The sequence below is a fragment of the Pan troglodytes genome, chromosome 4 (genome assembly GCF_028858775.2).
Source record: "Pan troglodytes isolate AG18354 chromosome 4, NHGRI_mPanTro3-v2.0_pri, whole genome shotgun sequence".
Taxonomy (NCBI): Eukaryota; Metazoa; Chordata; class Mammalia; order Primates; family Hominidae; genus Pan; species Pan troglodytes.
Genome location: NC_072402.2, coordinates 71,998,470 through 72,020,616, shown reverse-complemented (window position 1 = coordinate 72,020,616; position 22,147 = coordinate 71,998,470). Strand labels below are relative to the sequence as shown.

General features: G+C 42.8%; 1 protein-coding gene, 1 long non-coding RNA gene and 1 other non-coding gene across 9 annotated transcripts in view; 1 reads left to right on the top strand and 2 right to left on the bottom strand.

Moving 5' to 3' along the window:
- The window catches only part of PRKAA1 (protein kinase AMP-activated catalytic subunit alpha 1), a 40,592-nt gene extending 30,120 nt beyond the window's left edge, over positions 1 to 10,472 (bottom strand). The window contains exon 1 of one of the 7 annotated variants that reach the window (XM_009449239.5): positions 10,119 to 10,472. In XM_009449239.5, coding sequence (XP_009447514.1) covers positions 10,119 to 10,245 — 127 coding nt within the window. In that variant the 5' untranslated portion in view covers positions 10,246 to 10,472. The remainder of the gene's footprint in view (positions 1 to 10,118) is intronic. The other 6 variants (XM_016953360.3, XM_063811262.1, XM_063811264.1 and 3 more) reach the window with 6 other exon arrangements.
- Positions 1 to 22,147, top strand: part of LOC107974761 (uncharacterized) — a 67,786-nt gene that overhangs the window by 23,459 nt on the left and 22,180 nt on the right. The window contains exon 3 of the long non-coding RNA XR_001717751.4: positions 2,013 to 2,074. This is a non-coding gene — a long non-coding RNA (uncharacterized LOC107974761). The remainder of the gene's footprint in view (positions 1 to 2,012; positions 2,075 to 22,147) is intronic.
- Positions 2,132 to 2,265, bottom strand: LOC112209341 (small nucleolar RNA SNORA57). Its single transcript, XR_002944082.3, has one exon. It is a non-coding gene; the product is annotated as a small nucleolar RNA SNORA57 (small nucleolar RNA).

The window sequence follows — 22,147 nt, the reverse complement described above, 5'->3', positions numbered from 1 at the left end:
ATAAAGAGACTCACTTCACCATAAAGGACACTCATAGACTGAAAATGAAGGGACTGAAAAAGATATTCCATACAAATGCAAACAAAAAGAGAACAGAGATAGCTATATTTATTTCAGACAAAATAGACTTTAGGTCCAAAGAGAACAAAGCTGGAGGCATCACACTACCATGTTTGAAAATATATTACAAACCTATAGTAATTAAAACAGCACGGCACTGACATAAAAACAGACATGTCCACCAATGGAATAGGATGGATAGCCCAGAATAAATGCATATATCTATAATCAATGGATTTTTGACAAAGGTGCCAAGACTACACAATGTGGAAAGGACAGTCTCTTCAATAATGTCATTTGGAAAACTGGATAGCCACATACAGAAGAATGGAAATGGACCCTTATCTCACCCCTTAACAAGTATCAACTTAAAATGGATTAAATTTAGGACCTGAAATTACAAATCTACTAGAAGAAAACTTAGGCGAGAAGCTCCATGACACAGGTTTGGGCAATCATTTCTTGTATATGACCCCCTAATGCACAGGCAACAAAAGCAATAATAAACAAATGGGATGACATCAAACTAAAAAGCTTCTGAACAGCAAAAAACAAACAAACAGGCCAGACGCGTAATCCCAACACTTTGGCAGGCCGAGGCAGGCGGATCACAAAGTCAGGAGTTCGAGACCAGCCTGACCAACATGGTGAAGCCCTATCTCTACTAAAAATACAAAATTAGCTGAGCGTAGTGGTGCACACCTGTAGTCCCAGCTACTCATGAGGCTGAGGCAAGAGAATCGCTTGAACCCGGGAGGCGGACGCTGCAGTGAGCCAAGATCACGCCATTGCACTCCAGCCTGGGTGACAGAGGGAGACTGCATCTCAAAAAAAACAAACAAACAAGCAAAAACAAATAGAGTGAAGAGACAACCCAAAGACTGAGAAAACGTATTTACAAATCATGCATCAGATATATAGCTAATATCCGGCCAGGCATGGTGGCTCATGCCTGTAATCTCAGCACTTTGGGAGGCCGACGCGGGTGGATCACTTGAGCCCAGGAATACAAGACCAGTCTAAGCAACACAGTGAGACCTTGTCTCTATAAAACATACATAAATTAGCCAGGCGTGGTGATGTATGCCTGTAGTCCCAGCTACTTGGGAGGCAGAGGTGGGAGGATCGCTTGAGCCCAGGAGGTCAAGGCTGCAGTGAGCCATGATCACGCCACTGCACTCCAGCCTGGGCAACAGAGTGAGACACTGTCTCAAAAATAAAAATAAAAAAAAGACAAACAAATGGCCAACAGATAGATGAAAGAATGCTGAACATCTCTAATCATAAGAGAAATGCAAATTAAAGCCACAATAAGGTATCACCTCACACCTGTTAGACTGGCTATTATCAAAAAGGTGAAAGATAAGTGTTAGCAAGGACACAGAGAAATGGAACACTTATACACTGCTGGTGAAACTATAAATACAGCCATTTTGTAAAACAGTGTAGAGGTTCCTCACAAAACTAAAAATAGAATTACTATATGATCCAGCAATCCCATTACTGAGTATATATCCAAAGGAATTGAAATCAGTATGTCAGAGGTGTCTGAGACTCACTTATATTTGGAATCTAAAAAAGTCAAACTCACAGAAGTAGAGAGTAGAATGGTGATTACCAGTAGCTGGGGTAAGTGGGGCTGGAGGGGAAAAGGAAGATATTGGTCAATGGCTACATAAAATTACAGTCAGGAGGAACAGGATCCTGGTGTTGTATTGCATAGCATCATGATTACAGTAAATATATTAATTTTTCAAAAGAGTTAAAAAAGGGAACTTTAAATGTTCTCACCACAAAGAAATGATAAATATTTGAGGAGATGGATATACTACTTGGCCTGATTTGATCAGTGCAGAATGTATACATGTATCAAAACATCACATTGTGCCCCATAAATATATACAATTGTTATTTATTAAAGATAGATTTTCTTTTTTATTTACTTATGGTAGGAATGGCCTTCATTGGTTGCAATAGGAAGCGAAAGAGGAGACCTGAAATCAAATGAAAAAGCGTAAGTATCCTGGGGAGAAGCCCACTGGATCTCAGTTCTGCCCTGCTCAGGGAAGTTCAGTATCCAGGTGACTGAGAACAGAACCGGCTGGCACCAAAGACATGATTTTGAGGGGGCCGGAGCCCTTTCCCTTTGCCTCCATACATAACAGGAGCAGGACCACACACTCAGTCCCTGACAAGAAAAGGAGGGTGGATTTTCTAAACTATGATATTCACCATTAAAATTAACAAGTTAACAAAAGTAATATTTTTTGAAAACAGGTTTTCTAATTGTACTACACATGATCATGACTTCTTAAATGGAACACATGTACATGAAGACTGGGAACCAAACAAATGTTAACTTATGAGTATCAACTGCTCCTTATACCCTCACACAGTGACAGCAGTGGGAGTTATTTAGCAGGATAGGGCTTTTTGCTCCCAGCCTATAATGTTCCAGCTCGTGTGGTTTTCCGCTTTTTGAATTTGTATCCCAGCCTTCATAGTCTATCAGGAGTCAACTCTTTCTTTTTCTTTTTTTTTTTTTTTTTTGTTGTTGTTGAGATGGAGCCTCGCTCTGTCGCCAGGCTGGAGTGCAGTGGCACAATCTCGGCTCACTGCAACCTCTGCCTCCGGGGTTCAAGCAATTCTCCTGCCTCAGCCTCCCGAGTAGCTGGGACAACAGGCGCATGCCACCACACCCAGCTGATTTTTGTATTTTTAGTAGAGATGGGGTTTCACCATGTTGGCCAGGATGGTCTCAATATCTTGAGCTCGTGATCTGCCCGCCTTAGCCTCCCAAAAGTGCTGGGATTACAGGCGTGAGCCACCACACCCGGCCTTCAGTAGCATAATACTTTTTAAAATATGGCATCTAATAGCTTAGGAGACACTCACATTATCACATTTGAGCATAAACCTATGATGGAGGTATTGTCTTTTACAGATAAAGAAACTGAGGCTCTAAGATATTCTGTAAGTTGTGGAAGTAAAGCTATTGTGATCAAGTTGGGACAGGTCTTCTGACTCCCAAGTCTTTTGACCTATCCACTCTCCCCACCATCACTGTGCAGTGAGAGGGACAAAGGGCTTGGCATGGTATCAGAAACTAAACTGTTTTCTCAAAACCAGGCTAAATATTCTCCCCAGTGAGTAAACTCAGTTGTAGCCAAACTAAATGCTGTTCCATAGTCAATCAATGAATGTAGTAAATGGACTCTGTCAGGCATATGCACTATTAAGGGATTCCCCCCTTTTTCAAAATTCAAACTTTATTCTTCAGACTGTCAGTTTTTAGAATAGTGCTAAGGTTTTGCTTTTAAATGAAACGGAAGACAGATATTTTGGCCACGGAAGACTTGCACATTACTCAGAGCAAATATTACCAGCATTCACAATGTCCCCCTCACAAGAATAGCAGATTAGTCAACTAAATATTAGCTAACAACCATGCTATTGCTATCTAAAGGGAACTTTGTCTAACTGCATAACATTGTAACAAATGTTCTTCTAATTAGATATATAATCCTGAAGGGAAACAAGATCATACTTTGAAACAGAGGATTTTAATAGGACAGAGAAGCAGCAAAGATAGAAATATCTACTAAAGATATTCTAGACACCTAACCATTTCATTCCCACTTTAAAATTGAAAGAATAAAAACGTGTTAAGGAAATAGCTTAATCCTGGGGAAGGGTGGGCTTTAAAAGCTATAGATCGTAATTTAAGAAAGCAAACAAACATTTCAAGCACACCAAGGGCATTCCAAATACCCATGAGCCACCATCAGCTTAAGCAATAAAACATTACAAATATAACTCAAGCCCTGCATGACTCCTCCCAGATTCCCTTATCCTTCATCTGTCCTCAGAAGTAACCACTATCCTGAATTTGGTGTTTGTGTTTCCCACGTTTAAATATTTTTACATGGGTATGAATCCATAAAAAATATAGTAACATTATTTTTCATATTTATTTTTACAAATGTCATTGCATATATTTTGATAACACAATACCTGCACTATACACACAATTCAAAAGTACAAAAGCATCTATGGTGCAACACAATGTCCTCCTTTACCTAGTCCCCTATACTGAGCAACTAATGTAACCAGTCTTGTGTGTATCTTTAAAGAGACATACTCTATATATAAAAGCAGTCACACTTAAGATACAGATTTGCCCCTGCCTTTTATGCATAAGTGGTAGGCATATTGAACACACTGTTCTACTTTTTCCTCTTAAAAATACACCTTGGAAATTGTTCTCTAAAATATACAAAGTTCCTCCCTTTTTCTTCCTTAATATTTGCAAGGTATTTCACTATATGGATAAACCATAACTATTACTATTAGAAAGGTTACTTCGAAAGTTTTGTATTAATATTTACAACAATATGGCAGCGAATAACCCATTATTTCATACACGAGTACATCTATAAAATAATTCCTAGAAGTTGAATTGTTAGGTTAATTTTAATAAATGCTGTCACTCTCTCATGTAGAGGTAGGATACCAATTTATACTCTACCAGCATTGTACGAGTGGTTCTGTAGGTTTCTAAAATTTATATAAATAACAGCAGACTATACATATTCTTATACAACTTGCTTTCGAGGTCTAACCTTATATTTTTAAGATTCATTCACACTGATATATATAGCTCTAGTTCATGTTTATAATTTTTACTTAAAGGAATTTTTAAATAACTTCTACTATGATTCATTCACAAAGTACCTATGTAGCTGAAATTGCAGTTTTACACAGAAATACTTACGAACTTAGGCCAAGCATGGTGGCTCACGCCTGTAATCCCAGCACTTTGGGAGGCTGAGGTGGGTGGATCACCTGAGGTCAGGAGTTCGAGACTAACCTGGCCGACGTGGTGAAACCCCATCTCTACTAAAAATACAAAAAAAAAATAGCTGGGCGTAGTGGTGGGCGCCTATAATCCCAGCCACTTGGGAGGCTGAGGCTGGAGAATCGCTTGAACCCAGGAGGTGGAAGTTGCAGTGAGCTGAGATCGCACCACTGCACTCCAGCCTGGGCGACAAGAGTGAAACTCCATCTCAAAAAAAAAAAAAAAAAGAAAAAGAAAAAAAAGAAATACTTGCCAACTTAATAGTTTATATGTATAAATAACTCATTTGCCGAAGATACACCCAGCCTACCAAAGAGACCATCTTCTCTAGAAAAACTAACAAAGACTGCCATTTTAATGATATGACTCTGCTCATCCATGCTTTTTTTGGGCAGAGGGAAGGCCCACAAGGGCACGGAACCTAACATCTTGATAACTAGAAGGAAAAAAAAAAGATGCCTTGGAAACAATAAAGACAATTCAAGCATAATCACAAAATAACTCTAGTTTTCTGTAAACTTTCCTCTCAAAATGCTACCACTAAGTAACCAAACAAATTTTTTGGCCTGTAACAGGAAACAATCACTCCGAACTTCCAGCCTACTCTCCCCGCAAAATTAAATTTCCTATAAGCATGGAATATCATACTTAGACTTTTTCTGCATATCAATATCATATATTTTATTAGATCCCTCTTCATGTTAAATTTACCAATATGTATAAGTAATTTTTAAAGCTTTCTTTACTCCAAATTGTCTAAATATATGGCTAACCCTATTATTTGCAAGAATTCTTGCATAATTAAGGCTGTTGGTGTTTAATTACCAACATCACCACAATAGTGGCCATTTCTGTGTGTTCACTGAGTATCCATGTCCCCCTTTCTCTCTTCTAACAACATCCATTTATGTGTAGGTGTCTACCCTGTCCCCCCACACTATCCAAGTACTTAGAAGATGTCTCCCAGCCCAGCACGGTGGTTCAGGCCTGTAATCCCAGCACTTTGGGAGGCCGAGGCGGGTGGGATCACCTGAGGTCAGGAGTTCAAGACCAGCCTGGCCAACATGATGAAACCCCATCTCTACTAAAAATACAAAAATTAGCAGGACGTGGTGGCACACGTCTGTAATCCCAGCTACTAGGGAAGCTTAGGCAGAAGAATCACTTGAACCTGGGAGGCAGAGGTTGCAATGAGCTGAGATTGCGCCAATGCACTCCAGCCTGGGTGACAAGAGCAAAACTGTCTCCAAAAAAAAAAAGAAAAAAAAAGTGTTCCCTGTTCACCACATGCACACTAAAATCTATCTACTGCTTTTTGATTTTCTGATGATGGCCATTCTTGCAGGAGTGAGGTGGTATCACATTGTGGTTCTGATTTGCATTTCCCTGATCATTAGGGATGCTGAGCATTTTTTCATGTTTGCTGGCCATTTGTATATCTTCTTTTGAGAACTGTCTATTCATATCCTTAGCCCACTTTTTGATGGGACTATTTGTTTTTTCTTACTTATTTGTTTGAGTTCATTGTGGATTCTGGATATTAGTCCTTTTTCAGATGTATTGATTAGGAAGATTTTCTCCCACTGTGTGGGTTGTCTGTTTACTCTGCTGACTGTTCCTTTTCCTGTGCAAAAGCTCTTCAATTTAATTAGGTCCCATCTATTTATCTTTGTTTTTATTGCATTTGCTTTTGGGTTCTTAGTCATTAAATCCTTGCCTAAGCCAATGTCTAGAAGGGTTTTTCCAATGTTATCTTCTAGAATTTTTATAGTTTCAGGTCTTAGGTTTAAGTCCTTAATCCATCTTGAGTTGATTTTTATATAAGGTTGAGAGATGAGAATCCAGTTTCATTCTCCTACATGTGGCTGGCCAATTATCCCAGCACAATTTGTTGAAAAGGGTGAACAGGGAACACTTCTACACTGCTGGTGGGAATGTAAACTAGCACAGCTGCTATGGAAAACAGTGTAGATATTCCTTAAAGAACTAAAAGTAGAACTACCATTTGATCCAGCAATCTCTTCTGAAAAGAAGTCATTATTCGAAAAAGATACTTGCACATGCATGTTTATAGCAGCACAATTCACAATTGCAAAATCGTGGAACCAATCCAAATGCCCATCACTCAATGTATGGATAAAGAAACTGTGGTGTATACATATATATATACACACACACACACACACACACACAATGGAATACTATGCAGCCATAAAAAGGAATGAATTAACAGCATTTGCAGTGACTTGGATAAGAGTGGAGACTATTATTCTAAGTGAAGTAACTCAGGAATGGAAAACCAACACAGTATGTTCTAATCACTGATATGTGGGAGCTAAGCTATGAGGACGCAAAGGCATAAGAATGATACAGTGGACTATGGGGACTTGAGGGGGAAGAGTGGGAGAGGGGTGAGGGATAAAAGACTACAAATATGATGCAATATATACTGCTCAGGTGATGGGTGCACCAAAATCTCACAAATCACCACTAAAGAATTTACTCATGCAACCAAATACCATCTGTACCCCAATAACTTAAAGAAAAATTTAAAAAATAAAACAAATTTTTAAAAAAAGATGTCTCCCACCCACCCACCTCTGTTGCACACACACATCAAAGGGTGGGTCATATTCCTCCAAGGGCAATGCCATCCCCCTTGCTAATGCCTGCTTAGGAATACAAGCATAAGCCAACTGGCACATGGCATTCCTAGCCAGAGGGACTGGATGAGCCAATGAGACTCATAAGAGATATGCTGGCCTTCCCTGCTGGAAGGACTTATCTGTGGAAAGAGAACCACAGATAAGTTCTTTACTAGGCAAAGCTAGATCTTCTATTACTTGTGGCAAAAAGCATCCCAACTGTTAACTTAAAAAATGAACAGGTTAAAGATTCTGAGCAACATCAACAAATGTGATTATGAACAAATTTAACCATATCTATGAAACCTATGATCCTTGGACTAATATTGGCCTTTGTACATTTGGAGAGTTTGTTGACTTTAACAGAATATGGTACTCCAAGAGAAGTTAGTGTGGGTGGGGAAGTGAAGGTTAAGAAACAGCAAAGTCACTGGAGACATTCGTGTCACAGCCATATCACAGATCAAATCCAGAAGATGAAAAATCTCTTCTTGCTTTACTACCTGCCATGCCAAAAACCACTTAGCAAATACGAAAACAGACCTGGCCGGGCACAGTGGCTCACGCCTGTAATCCCAGCACTTTGGGAGGCTGAGGTGGGTAGATACCTGAGATCAGGAGTTCGAAACCAGCCGGGCCAACATGGTGAAACCCCATCTCTACTAAAAATATGAAATTAGCCGGGTGTGGTGGTGGGCGCCTGTAATTCCAGCAACTCAGGAGGCTGAGGCAGGAGAACTGCTTGAACCCAGGAAGCGGAGGTTGCAATGAGCCAAGATCACACCACACGGCACTCCAGCCTTGGCAACAGAGCAAGACCCCATCTCGGGGAAAAAAAAAAGAAAAAAGAAAAAAAAATAGACCTGACTTTATTCAAGCATTCAAGTCTATATTAGGGGAATGATGAACACCCTAATCCAGGCAGAACTCTGGGAAGGGATGGGGGCAAAAATGAACATTTTTTTTTTTTTTTTTTACAAACACTTGTAAACTAAAAAGCAGTTTGTAATTGCTAACAAGAAATATCACAGCCAAAGATAAAGTTAAAACTTCCATGGCACAGAAACATCTTACTGGCCTTATATGGACCTGTCCTAATAGCTGTTATTACCCAATTCTGGCATTTGCTTCTTACTTCCTCCTGACATTGTCTGCCTTGCTGATTTTCATAAGAAGGTTCAGGCAGTTGCTTCCCTGTGGGATATACAACAATTTTCCAATTCTATGACTCAGAAAATCGCAACAGAAGGAAGCGTTCTTCTCTTCTAACCCTAAATAAAATCAGAAACTGTTTATTTAGCTCTGGAAGAGTAAGGCTCAGTTGAGTTACCGTACAGACTTTGGCAAACTTTTTTTCTTTCAAGTCAAATATTTACCAAGAACTTAGTATATGCAAGTCAGTCTATTATTTATCCAAAGCCAATGCATGAATTATTTTTATCAGTTCCAAACTTCCTTTCTCTGCATCCCTTATAGCAAAGTCAAATATGTTAAAGAAAAAAAAATCATGCCTTACAAAACTTGCAATTAAACGTTTTTTTGCCAGAATTGGTGGACTGTAGAGCAAGTTTATTTCCAGAATATTGTTTTGAAAGAGTCCACACTTTTCTTTTAATTTCAATAGCTTTAGGGGTACAAGTGGCTTTTGGTTACATAGATGAACTGCATAGTGGTGAAGTCTGGGCTTTTAGTGTACCCGTCACCCGAATGCTGTACAATGCACCCAATACACCTTTCTTAAAACAAAAGTTCGAATGATGTGCACTTAAAGAGTTTATTAGAATACAAATAACCTTTGAAAATAAGTGGAAACGAACTGTACTAATAAAGTAATAAATACTATCTGGAGACAACATCTTAACTAACAACCAAGTTTCGCACGGAGAAACTCCTGTTAATTCGGAAACACTAAAGGCACAGTCTCATTCAGAACGTAAACCATGCATCGCAAATACTGAACCAGTTTATACTCATTAACTGCTCCGAAGGAAACCAGTGATCCTTTCCGACGACATGGTCTTTAAAAAAAATGATGTCGGCTACCCACAAAGAAACCTTACTTCTGCGGAAACACATTTCGCACTCGGGAAACAGCAGGGGCCGGTAAATCGACAGCCTCCTACAGCGGACGCAAATACCGACAACGCCAAGGACCGCCAAGGAAGCGATGGGCTGGCCCTGAGCCAAGGGAGCACAACCCGGGCGCACAGGACGCCCCCTCCCAGCACCCAGAGCGCGCCGCGCCGCCCGCCTGCCCCACCTGGGAAAGTTTGCACCTTCGCATCCCAGCCCCTCGCACCTACCAGCCCCTCAGGCCGCGGCGCCGTCGCCATGGCGACTGGCCCCCACCCCACCCCACCCCACCCCCACCCGGCCTGTGCTGGCCGCGCCGCAGCCCCGCGGCCGCTGGGGAGAGCTCCCGCAGGATCCGGGACAGGGGCTGCCCAGCCCTGGAAAGAAGGGACGCAGCGGGCGGGGGAGGATGAAGAGGTGCGGAAAGCGGAAGTCGTGCGGCTCCTCAGCTGGGGCCAAGCCTAGTCCCGCGGGGTTCTCACCCTTCACTTTGCCGAAGGTGCCAACCCCCAGCGTGTCACCCAGAATGTAGTGGCCGATCTTCACCCGCCCGTCGTGTTTCTGCTTCTCGGCTGTCGCCATCTTTCTCCAGGAACTGAGTCTGCGCATGGCGCTGCGGGAGGGGGCGGAGGGGGCGGGCAGGGCCGCGCCGGGGGCGGGCGGGGAGGGGGTGGGGACGCGGGAGGGCAGCCGCCGAGCTCAGTCACCGCCCTGCGCCGCCAGCCCAGGCCCCGCAGCCTACGTCGGGCGCAGACGCTCCCCCTGGCGGGGCGGGCGGGGGCTGCCAGGAGAATCACCAGTACCCGCCTCCTCGCCCCGCATCCTCGGGCCTGAGCGCCCGCCCACCGGCACGCGGAGGGGCTTCCTGGAACGATTAGGCGGACCGTCGCCCCCAGGCTCCTTTCTCCTCTGGCGGAGTTTCTGCCGGCTGTGATCTTCCCTAACTACCACTCTGCGGTCGGAGAAGACCATCCAGAGGGGAGACGAGGACTGGGAAGCCCGCTTGAGTGATGCACATCTGTGGCTTGTTACGAGAGCCGCGTGAATTAAAGCAAGGCAGGGGACACCGCCCTGCCACTGCTTTCTAACCTTGATTTTCATCTTTCCTTCTCGGATGGAATCTAGAAGCCGCAGGAGTTTTCACTTGGGTCTGTGATGGAGTTTCCCGCTCCCCGCCCCCCCGCACCAACCCGAGCTCTTTTTTCGCTTGGAGCCCGTAAGTTGCTAGAGGGCACCACGATGGCTCTAGGAGCGCTGTCGGTGTTTTCTTCTGGAGGTGATCCTGAAATTTCCTCCCCAAAGCAAGCTCTGTTGCGAGGAGCAGGCCGGGGATATGTGCAAGTGAATGTGTATTCCAAGAGGGGGATGATACGCAGATCTTTTGGTGTATAGGAATTAATACTTTTAGATTATCAGTAAAATGTATACGTTCACTGGACTGAGAACAAGGCTTACGGTTACATCAACCGGATCAACAAATATTTATTGTACTTGTAATGAGTAATACTTAGTCTATTATATAAACATAAATGGAACCATACCATAGCATAAAGTCTGCTTATTTTTCATAAAATGTTTGAGTTTGTTACTCAATTCCATTCCTCTGATTAGTAGTCAAAATCAAGTGTTCTGTTTTAAAAAGTTTATATTCTCTCAATTTTGGAATGTCATAGCATTGGGCCAGTGTCAATGGCCCAAAAAAACAAAATTTACCTTCATGAAAAGAGTATAAAAAAAGAAAAAAACTAAAAATGTCGTTTTTAATCCCACAAAAATCAATTACCCAACTCTCCTGATTTTCTCCTCTCTGTTTCTGAAATCAAAGTAACATGCATTAGGCACTGTTTTGTTCCAAGGAAGATATTGCAGGGGAAGCAAAAGTTTCTGCCTTTGAGCTTAGAATTACACCAGATAAGCAGGGAACAGTTCCAGCTAGCCTTAATCAAGTTCCTACTGTATTGAGGACTGCACATAGTTTGAAGGGCAAAAAGTTAAGAAATCTTTGATTACTGATGTATTTGGGGGGCAGGTGGTGTAGTGGTTACTGTTTTAACTTTTGGTGTCTGGCTTTTTCACTTTTATCTGTTTGCCTTTTGAGTTTCTACACAAGGCATCTCTGTAAAGCAGAATTTTTGGATTTTGGATCTCTGTAAAACAGAAATAGCTCTCTGGATTCCCGTGTGGGGCAGGGAACCTTAAACTCCCTCCCCTCCCCAAATAGCACCTTAAATTACTTTAAGTTTTTATTATATCTAGAATTTAACCCAGGAAAGTTCTGCCATTTCTTCTAACCTGAAAGAAAAAGATCTGACAACATCTCTTCCCAGGCCCAAGGGTGGGAGAGTGCCCATAGGGGGAAAAAAAAGGAAAAGATAGCAAAGTACCTCAGCTGTGTACCACTCACTGAGCATGTTGCAAGGGAACAAACTGAAGCTGAGTTTTGCAAATCCATTTGCCAGTCTCTTCATGAAACTATGAAAACTCAAGAAAGTAACATAACCTTTTTTTTTTAGTAGAAACATCAGTTTGTTTCTGCTTTGTGCTGTTGTAGATTATAATTCTATTTAATAAATAGTCATTAAATGGCATTTACACTTAAAAGCATTGTTGGGGAGATAAAACCTAGAATTATAGATCAAAAAATTGGATAGAAACTTAGACATCATCTTATCCAGTTTCCCATAGTCTCTGTTTAAAGCAGCTTTAATTGCTCAGTGTTTTAATTTTGGTTTTGTTTCTTTTCCATTCATGTTGAGTTAAAAACTGAATCCAATTCACTGTTTGTAAGACTACTGTCTTAAGAAGCCTCCTGTATTCCTTTGCTTTTTCTCTTAATTACTTTTTTAAATTTTTTGTCACATTTTCTTCCACCCTGTCTTCCTTTCATTCTCCCATTGATCTATCCCCAAATGTTCACTTCCTTCATTCTTCAAGCTTTTGTTAACTGCCAGACGCTGTAGAAAATTATATTTTTCTAAAAAATGAAAAGTCATAGTCCCTACCTTGAAAGAGCTCATGGTCTACAGTAGCAGTCCTCTATATTCCACCATCCCCCACCCATCCAGGAGAGATAATATTTACATACTCACCATTCTACCAGGGGGAAGCAAAGATAAGGTAGACCCTGGCTTACTCCCAGTTTCCTGACCTATCTGTTGTAACTCTACCCCATCTCAGTAAAATGTATTGGAATATAAGTGGGCAGGAGTTACATTAGAGAAGTAACTTTTTTTTTTTAAACAGGCATTTATTCTGTTGCCCAGGCTAGAGTGCAGTGTTAGATCACAGCTCACTGTAACCTCAAACTCTTGGACTCAAGCATTCCTCCTACTTCAGCCTCGAGAGAGTAGCTAGGACTAACGGTATGCACCACCACACCCGACTATTTTTATTTCATTTGTTGTAGAGATGGGGATCTCCCTATATTAAAGAGGCCAGTCTAGAACCCCTGGCCTCAAGCGATCCTCCCACCACAGACTCCCAAAGTGCTAGGACTGCAGGCATGAGCCACCAAGCCTGGCCTATAGAAGTAACTTGACTCCTTTCTAGTTTAAGTGGGGGAAAAGCAGACCGGGCACAGTGGCTCACATTTGTAATCCCAGCACTTTGGGAGGCCAAGACGGGCAGATCGCCTGAGATCAAGAGTTCGAGACCAGCCTGACCAACATGGAGAAACCCCACCTCTACTAAAAATACAAAATTAGCTGGGTGTCGTGGCGTGTGCCTGTAACCCCAGCTTTTCAGGAGGCTGAGACAGGAGAATCATTTGAACCCGGGAGGCAGAGGTTGCAGTGAGCTGAGATCGTGCCATTGCACTCCAGCCTGGGCAACAAGATTGAAACTCCATCTCAAAAAAAAAAAAGTAGGGAAAAAGTAAATTGTTTGCAAACTTAAGCACTGTAGCTTTTATCAGTACAAATAAATTACAGTACATCTCAGCACTGATGAAGACATACGAACATTGTGGTGGAGAATGTCCAGCCTCATGGAGGAGCTGTGTGGTTAGCAGTTAGCGGCTTCCTCTTTAGCCCTTTAGACATTGTAAGAGAGCAGATGCCTCCTCGGAGGTCATTACAGCATTACAGCATTATTAGACTCTACACTGCCAGGTGGATATTAAACTTCTCCAATGACTATCTCTAAATATGGTGGCTGGAACTAAAACTTCTGAGTACTACACCGCTATTAATGCAGCCTAATATTTCCTTAGCTTACTTGTAGCTACATTGTAACTAATAGTTTTGTTAAACAAACACTATGTACTGGGCAGTTTGCTAGATCCTAGGGACTTAAAAAACAAAGGAACATGGTTCTGCCTTCTAATAGGAGACAAAGCAATGTTATAGGTGCTATAATAAAAACACAAGTCTAGGCAATGTAGTGAGATTCTGTCTTTACAAAAAAAAAAAAATTCAAAATTAGCTGAGTCTGGTGGTGCACACCTACAAGTCATAGATACTTTGGAGGCTGAGGTGTGAGGATCAGTTGAGCTCAGGAGGTAGAGGCTGCAGTGAGCTATGATTATGCCACTGTACTCCAGCCTGGGTGACAGAGCAAGACCCTATCTCTTAAAAAATGAATAAAAATAAAAACATATATGGTGCTAAAGTCCGTTATGCGAGGTCAGGATAACCTTTACCTGTGGAGGTCTGCCAAAGCTTTAACTTGAATCTGTTTATGGAGAAGTATTAAGAGATGATGTTTTCTACACACAAAAAAAGGGAGGCCACCCAGGCACAGTGGCTCACGCCTGTAATCCCAGCACTTTGGGAGGCTGAGGCAGGAGGATCACTTGAGCTCAGGAGTTTGAGACCAGCCTGGGCAATATTGTGAGACCTCATCTCTACAAAAAATACAAAAAATCAGCCAGGCGTGGTGGTGCTTGCCTGAAGTCCCAGCTACTCAGGAGGCTGAGGTGGGAGAATCATCTGAGCCTAGAAGGTCAAGGCTGCGTGTGTCATGTTCATGCCACTGCACTCCAGGCTGAGTGACAAAGTGAGACCCTGTCTCAAAAATATAAAAATAAAAAAGTAAAGAAGGCTGGGTGCAGTGGCTCACGCCTGTAATCCTAACACTTTGGGAGGCCGAGGCGGGCGGATTGCCTGAGTTCAGGAGTTCGAGACCAGCCTGGGCAACATGGTAAAACCCTGTCTTTACTAAAATACAAAAAATTAGCCAGGCATGGTGGTGTGTACCTGTAATCCCACTACTCGGGAGGCTGAGACAGGAGAATCGCTTGCACCTGGAAGGCAAATGTTGCAGTGAGCCGAGATTGCACCACCGCACTCCAGCCTGGGTGAGAGAGCGAGACTCCATCTCAAAAAAAAAAAATAAAGAAAGAAAAGAGAGAAACAGGTGGCATGGGGGATGGAGGGAACTTGGGGAAGGCATTCCAGGTAGGAAAAAGAGCAGATATGAAATCACAGAGGGGGCCGGGCACGGCAGCTCATGCCTGTAATCCCAGCACTTTGGGAGGCGAGGTGGGCGGATCACCAAATGTCAGGAGTTCGAGACCAGCCTAGCCAACATGGTGAAACCTCGTCTCTACTGAAAATACAAAAATTAGCTGGGCATGGTGTTGGGCGCCTGTAATACCAGCTACTAGGGGGGCTGAGGCAGGAGAATCACTTGAACCCGGGAGGCGGAGGTTGCAGTGAGCCGAGATCGCGCCACTGCACTTCAGCCTGGATGGCAGAGCGAGACTCCATCTCAAAAAAAAAAAAGAAAATCAGAGGGAAGTAGGCTGTTTGGGGAAGAGCTAATTGTTACGGGGGCTGGAATCTGACGTACAGAGGGACTTGTTAGAAGAAATGAGAGGTAAACCCACTAAAGTTAAATAGACGAAATCCTGAAATGCCTCATGTGCTTCTCAGTTTGGACATTATCTTGTAGAGTGATAAGCCATGGAAAGATGTGAAGTAGATGCAATTTAGAAATAAATTATTTTCTCCAAAATTGGTAGCTGTGGGTATATTTGGGAAGAGAAATTAGGTGACTAAGAGTCAGGGGCAAGGGGCAGACTTTTCTCTGTTTACCCTTTGTAAATTTCAATTTAGAGCCTTATGCATATGTTACAGAATCAAAAAAGTTAACTTTTAGAAAAATTTCTAAAAACTCTGACTTTATTTTGGAGGATATAGATTAGAGAAGAGCAAGACCAAAGTGGTACATTAGGAAACTTGCAATCACCTAATGAAGAAATGAGGCAGCCACCACGTACGAAAAGGAAAAACTCAAGATCTATTCATAAAGTGGAATTAGAAAGGAAGGAATGGAGTGATGTGCATAGAGAGGGAAAGGAAGGAATCTTTTTTTTTTTTTTTTGAGACGAAGTCTCACTCTGTTGCCCAGGATGGAGTCCAGTGACACAATCTCTGCTCACTGCAATCTCCGCCTCCCAGGTACACGAGATTCTCCTGCCTCAGCCTCCCGAGTACCTGGGATTACAGGCGCCTCCCACCACACCCAGCTAATTTTTTGTATTTTTAGTAGAGACGGGGTTTCACTGTGTTAGCCAGGATGGTCTCAAACTCCTGACCTTGTGATCCGCCTGCCACGGCCTCCCAAAGTGCTAGGATTACAGGCGTGAGCCACCATGCCCGTCCAGGAAGCAATCCTAATTACCTCCCAGGATTCTGGTAGGATTTTAGAGGAATGGATGTTCAACTGAAATTATGAATATTTGTAACATTAAGACATCAAAGAGGCCAGGTTTGGTGGCTCACGCCTGTAATCCCAGCACTTTGGGAGGGCAAGGCGGGCGGATCACAAGGTCAGGAGATCAAGACCATCCTGGCTAACACGGTGAAACCCCATCTCTACAAAAAATACAAAAAATTAGCCAGGCGTGGTGGCACGCACCTGTAGTCCCAGCTGCTCGGGAAGCTGAGGTAGGAGAATCGCTTGAACCCGGGAGGTGGAGGTTGCAGTGAGCCGAGATTGTGCCACTGCACTCCAGCCTGGGTGACAGAGCGAGACTCCATCTCAAAAAAAAAAAAAAAAAAAAAAAAAAAATCAAAGAGACTTTCAGGTAAAGAGGTAAAGATATCCATGATGATACTGGTCATGCAGGTCTATAACTCCAAAGATAAGTCAGTCTAGTGGTTAACAATGTATTGTATATTTCAAAATAGCTTAAAGAGATCATCTGAAATGTTTACAATACATAGAAATAATAAATACTCAAAATGCTAGATATCCTAAATACCCTGAGTTGATCGTTACATATTCTATGCATGCAACAAAACATCACATGTATCCCATAAATATGTGGAAATATTATATATCAATAAAATACTTATTAATTTATTTTAAAAATCAGCCCAGTGTTATAGATTGTTTGTCATCACCGAACAAATGGCAGGTGAAGTAGAGCAATGAATATGGATGTGGTCTCTCCACTTTATAAAGGGATCCAAGGGCAAAGCACTTACTTAGAAAACATGGATAATTAAAGGATCCTGAAGCAATACAAACCTGTGGAAGAGACAGAACAGCAGTCCATTTATATTAGAAGCTCCCCAATAAGTTACAGTGATTAAAATTAGCTTGTAGAAAATTGTCTCCCCTTACCTATGATAGATGATTTCTAGCTCCTGGTTTAGAAAGAGACAAGCTTTTTCTTTGTCGCCGAGGCTGCAGTGCAGTGGGTGTGATCATGGCTCACTGCAGCCTCAGCCTCGGGACTCAAGGGATGCTCTCATGTCAGCCTCCTGAGTAGCTGGGACCACAGGCATGTGCCACCATGCCCAGCTCATTTCTTAAATTTTTTCTAGAGATGGGGTCTCACTATGTTCCCCAGGCTGGTCTTCAACTCCTGGGCTAAAGGAATTCTGCCTCAGCTTCTTAAAGTGCTGGGATACAGGTGTGAGCCACCGCACTGGGCCTTGAAATTATTTTAGGCTAAGATATTTGCAACCCCTTCATAGTGATGAATTTTAAGCTCAGTTGCCCTTGTAGAACAGGCCCAGACCTATTTTTTGTTTTTGGTTTTTTGTTTGAGACGGAGTCTTGCTCTGTCGCCCAGGCTGGAGTGCAGTGACATGATCTTGGCTCACTGCAACCTCCGTCTCCCGGTTTCAAGTGATTCTCCTGCCTCAGCCTCCCAGGTAGCTGGGACTACAGGTGCACATCACCATGCCTGGCTAATTTTTGTATTTTTCGTACAGACAGGGTTTCACTTATGTTGGGCAGGCTGGTCTCGAACTCCTGACCTCGTGATGCACCCACCTTGGCCTCCCAAAGTGCTGGGATTACAGGCGTGAGCCACACAGTTTTCCCATAACTGTCTTCTAGGGAAAATCTTGGCACTGTTCACAAGGACTCTGTCGGCCCATCTCCATGTGGATGTGGTTGGTTAGTCCTGGTTGGATTCCTTAGTGTTAATAAGAAGATATCAACCCTGTCCACCCCTCAGTTGACTTGCTGATTATCAGACGTATGGATCTATACATAATCAGCAGTACAAAGTATATTCATTTGCCAGAAGACGTAACTCTAAATTCTTTGGTGCCCTATTCTTATCAGCTAAGAGAAAGTATATCCTTGGATGGGCACCTGAAGAATATGCTGATAGCCTAAACTGTACCCTTGGATCATTTGAGACCAATAGCAAGGGAGAGTAATTTGTCCTGTTTTTTGGTCACTGTTAGAATTGCTTTTACTGAATTATACTTTGGTAGTACAAAGAGCTGATAAACATGTAGATGCCCTTAGTAAGCTAATTATTTGACTCTCCATTCAAACCAGGAATTTAGTCTCCCTCAAAACAAAATTATTTAAAAATCTATCCAACATTAGCTGGGCGCGGTGGCTCACCCCTGTAATCCCAGCACTTTGGGATCCGTCCACCGAGGCGGGAGGATCACAAGGTCAGGAGATCGAGACCATCCTGGCTAACACGGTGAAACTCCATCTCTACTAAAAATACAAAAAATTAGGCAGGCATGGTGGCACGCGCCTGTAGTCCCAGCTACTCCGGAGGCTGAGGCAGGAGAATCGCTTGAGGCAGAGGTTGCAGTGAGCTAAGATTGTGCCATTGCACTCCAGCCTGGGCTACACAGCAAGACTCTGTCTCAAAAGAAAAAACAATCTGTCCAACATTTATTTGAGTGGCAAGGCAGAGAAAGAGGACGGCTGGATCAGTGCCCCAGCAAACAATGACCTTGTGGTAACCAGACTCTGACTTCTTAGACGTGTGTTTGTGGGTTGGGGAGTTTTATCCGCCCCTGACCAAGTGGTTTGTCAAAGTAGTTCTGTTTAACCACATCCCTCTGAGAAGAGCTCAGGTAAGAAGCTCAGGTAAATAGAAATTCTAGTGATGTTTTCAGGCCTCAGGGGGCGGGTTGGGGGTGGTGGTGGTGGTGTGTATAATATCACTTATAGATTACCTCCTGTGCAGCTGGCCCAGCTCAGCTCCCTCCAACCTTGTGCTGCTGCCCTCCAACCTCAGGCCCTGGGGGATGTTCTAAGAAACAAATCTGCAAAGCTTTTTCAATTCAGCTGACTCACACTGACAGCTAACTCTAACAAAGATGTAGTCACTTAAAGGCATGCATTTTAGTATTCTAACCTCATCCCTTGATTTATCTTACTTTCCTTCCTCTAAGATCCTTATTTTCTTGTTTATTTATTACTTACTTTGCTGGATATTATTCTCTAAGCTTCCCAAATACTTTCTGGTTTGTTTGTTTTGTTTTGTTTTGGGGGGATGGAGTCTCACTCTGTCACCCAGGCTGGAGTGCAGTGGCACGATTCCAGCTCACTCCAACCTCTGCCTCCCAGGCTCGAGTGATTCTTCCACCTCAGCCTCCCAAGTAGCTGGGACCACAGATGCGGCCACCATGACTGGCTAATTTTTGTATATTTGGTAGAGATGGGGTTTCACCCTGTTGGCCAGGCTGGTCTCGAACTCCTGATCTCAGGCGATCCGCCCACCTCGGCTACCCAAAGTACTGGGATTACAGGCATGAGCCACAGTGCCCTGCCTTCCCAAATGCTTTTCGAAAATAGACTTTATTTTTCAGGACAGCTTTAGATTTACAGAAAAATTGTGAAACTAATATAGAGTTATCATATACCCTACACGCAGTTTTCCCGATTATCAACACCTTACATTCTGTAGTACATTTGTTATGATTTATGAACCAATCAATATTGATATATTATGAGTAACTAAAGTCTTCACTTTATTCCAAATTCCTTAGTTTTTACCTAAGTTCCCTTTTTTGTTCTAGGATCCCATCCAGGATACTTTATTTATGTATTTATGTATTTATTTATTTATTTATTTATTTTTTAGATTGGAGTCTCGCTCTGTCGCCCAGGTTGGAGTGCAGTGGCGGGATCTCGGCTCACTGCCACTTCCGCCTCCTGGGTTCAAGCGATTCTTGTGCTTCAGCCTCCCAAGTAGCTGGGACTACAGGTGTGTGCCACCTGTAGCAGTGCTAATTTTTGTATTTTTAGTAGAGACGGAGTTTCACCATGTTGGCCAGGCTAGTCTGGAACTCCTAACCTTGTGATCCACCTGCATTGGCCTCCCAAAGTGCTGGGATTACAGGCAGGAGCCACTGCTCCGAGCCTTGTCTTATACTTAGATGTTATGGATTGAATGTTTGTGTCCCTCCCAAAATTCATGTATTGAAATTCTAATTCTCCGTGTGATTATATTAGGAGGTGGGTCTTTGGTGGGTAATTAGGTCATGAAGGTAGAGCCCTCATAAATGAAAGCGACTCCAGAGAAGTCTCTGGCTCTTTCCTTTCACCACATGAGGCTACAACAAAAAGTCAGCAGTCTGCAAACCCAAAGGAGGCCCGCATCAGAACCCAACCATACTGGCACCCTGATCTCAAGCTTGCAGCTTCCATTACTGTGAGAAATTTCTGTTGTTTATAAAGCCACCCAGTCTATGGTATTCTGTTACAGCAACTGAATGAGATAGGGGGAAAAAAAACACTTTTTTATAGTTTCAAACACCACTCAATACAACACTTTTGACACCAGATTCTCCAGCAGACACCAACTGCATGTCCTATAATTCCGTTCTGACTTATTTATATGTTTGTCTACTTAGAGGTAATGCCAGATCCCATAGGTTAAGGGTTCAGTCTCGTAAGACTCTACACCCCCACAACTCCAGGTTGTGACTTGTATATGTTTCTGTCCAACTGGGTATAAATCAGAGTTTCCCACAACCCTCTCCTCGGTTTCTTTTAATTTGTAAAGCACTCACAGAACCCAGAGAAACAGTTTACTTATGTTTACTAGTTTATTATAAAGGATATTATTACAAAGGATACAGATGAATAGCTGGATGGAAGAGATTCATAGGGCAAAGCAGCTGGGAAGGGGCGTGGAGCTTCCATGCCCTCTCAAGGCACACCACCCCCCAGGAACCTCCACATATCCAGCAGTCCAGAAGCTCTCCAAACACTGTCCTTCTGGATTTTTATGGAGGATCCATTAAATAGGCATGAGTGATTACATCATTGGCCATTGGTAATAAACTCAACCTTCAGCCCCTCTCCCCTCTCCAGAGGTTGGGAGGTAGGACAGAAAAGTTTGAATCCTCTAATTACATAGTTGGCTCCCTTGGTACCCAGCCTCCATCGTGAAGGCTGTCCATGAGCCCATCAAAAGTTGCCTTATTAGAACAAAAAATGTTCCTATCACCCAGGAAATTCCAAGAGATTTAGGAGCTCCGTGTCAGGAAATGAAGACAAAGACCAAATATTAGAGGAAAAGATTTTCCTGGTGCCCCTGTTTATGAGTGCTTTAGGAACCAGCAGCAGAGACCAAATATATATATATACACATACATATATATACACACACATACATACACTTACATATATATACACATACATATATATGTGTGTATATATATATATATATTTTTTTTTTTTTTTTTTTTGAGACAGAGTTTCGCTCTTGTCGCCCAGGCTGGAGTGCAATGGCGTAATCTCAGCTCACCGCAACCTCTGCCTCCCGGGTTCAAGCAATTCTCCTGCCTCAGCCTCCCGAGTAGCTGGAATTACAGGCATGCGCCACCACGCACGGCTAATTTTGTATTTTTAGTAGAGACGGGGTTTCTCCATGTTGGTCGGGCTGGTCTCGAACTCCTGACCTCAGGTGATCCGCCCTCCTCAGCCTCCCAAAGTGCTGGGATTACAGGCGTGAGCCACCACGCTCAGCCCCCCAAATATGTATTTATTTTATCACAATATTACAGCATCCCAAGCTAAGAGAGTTGCCATATCTCCTTAGGAGCTTCTGACAATATCTCAGACATTCTTTGTTTTTGATGACCTTTACAGTTCTGTGGTGCATTGGTCCATTGTTTTGTAGAGCATCCCTCTGTTGGAATTCCTCTGGTGTTTTTCTCATAACTAGACTAGTATTATGGGTTTGGGGGAGGAAGAACACAGAGATAATGGTCCATATCATATCAAGGGTACATACTGTCAACATGAGTTATCACTGTAGACGTTTACCTTGGTTGCCTAGCTAAGG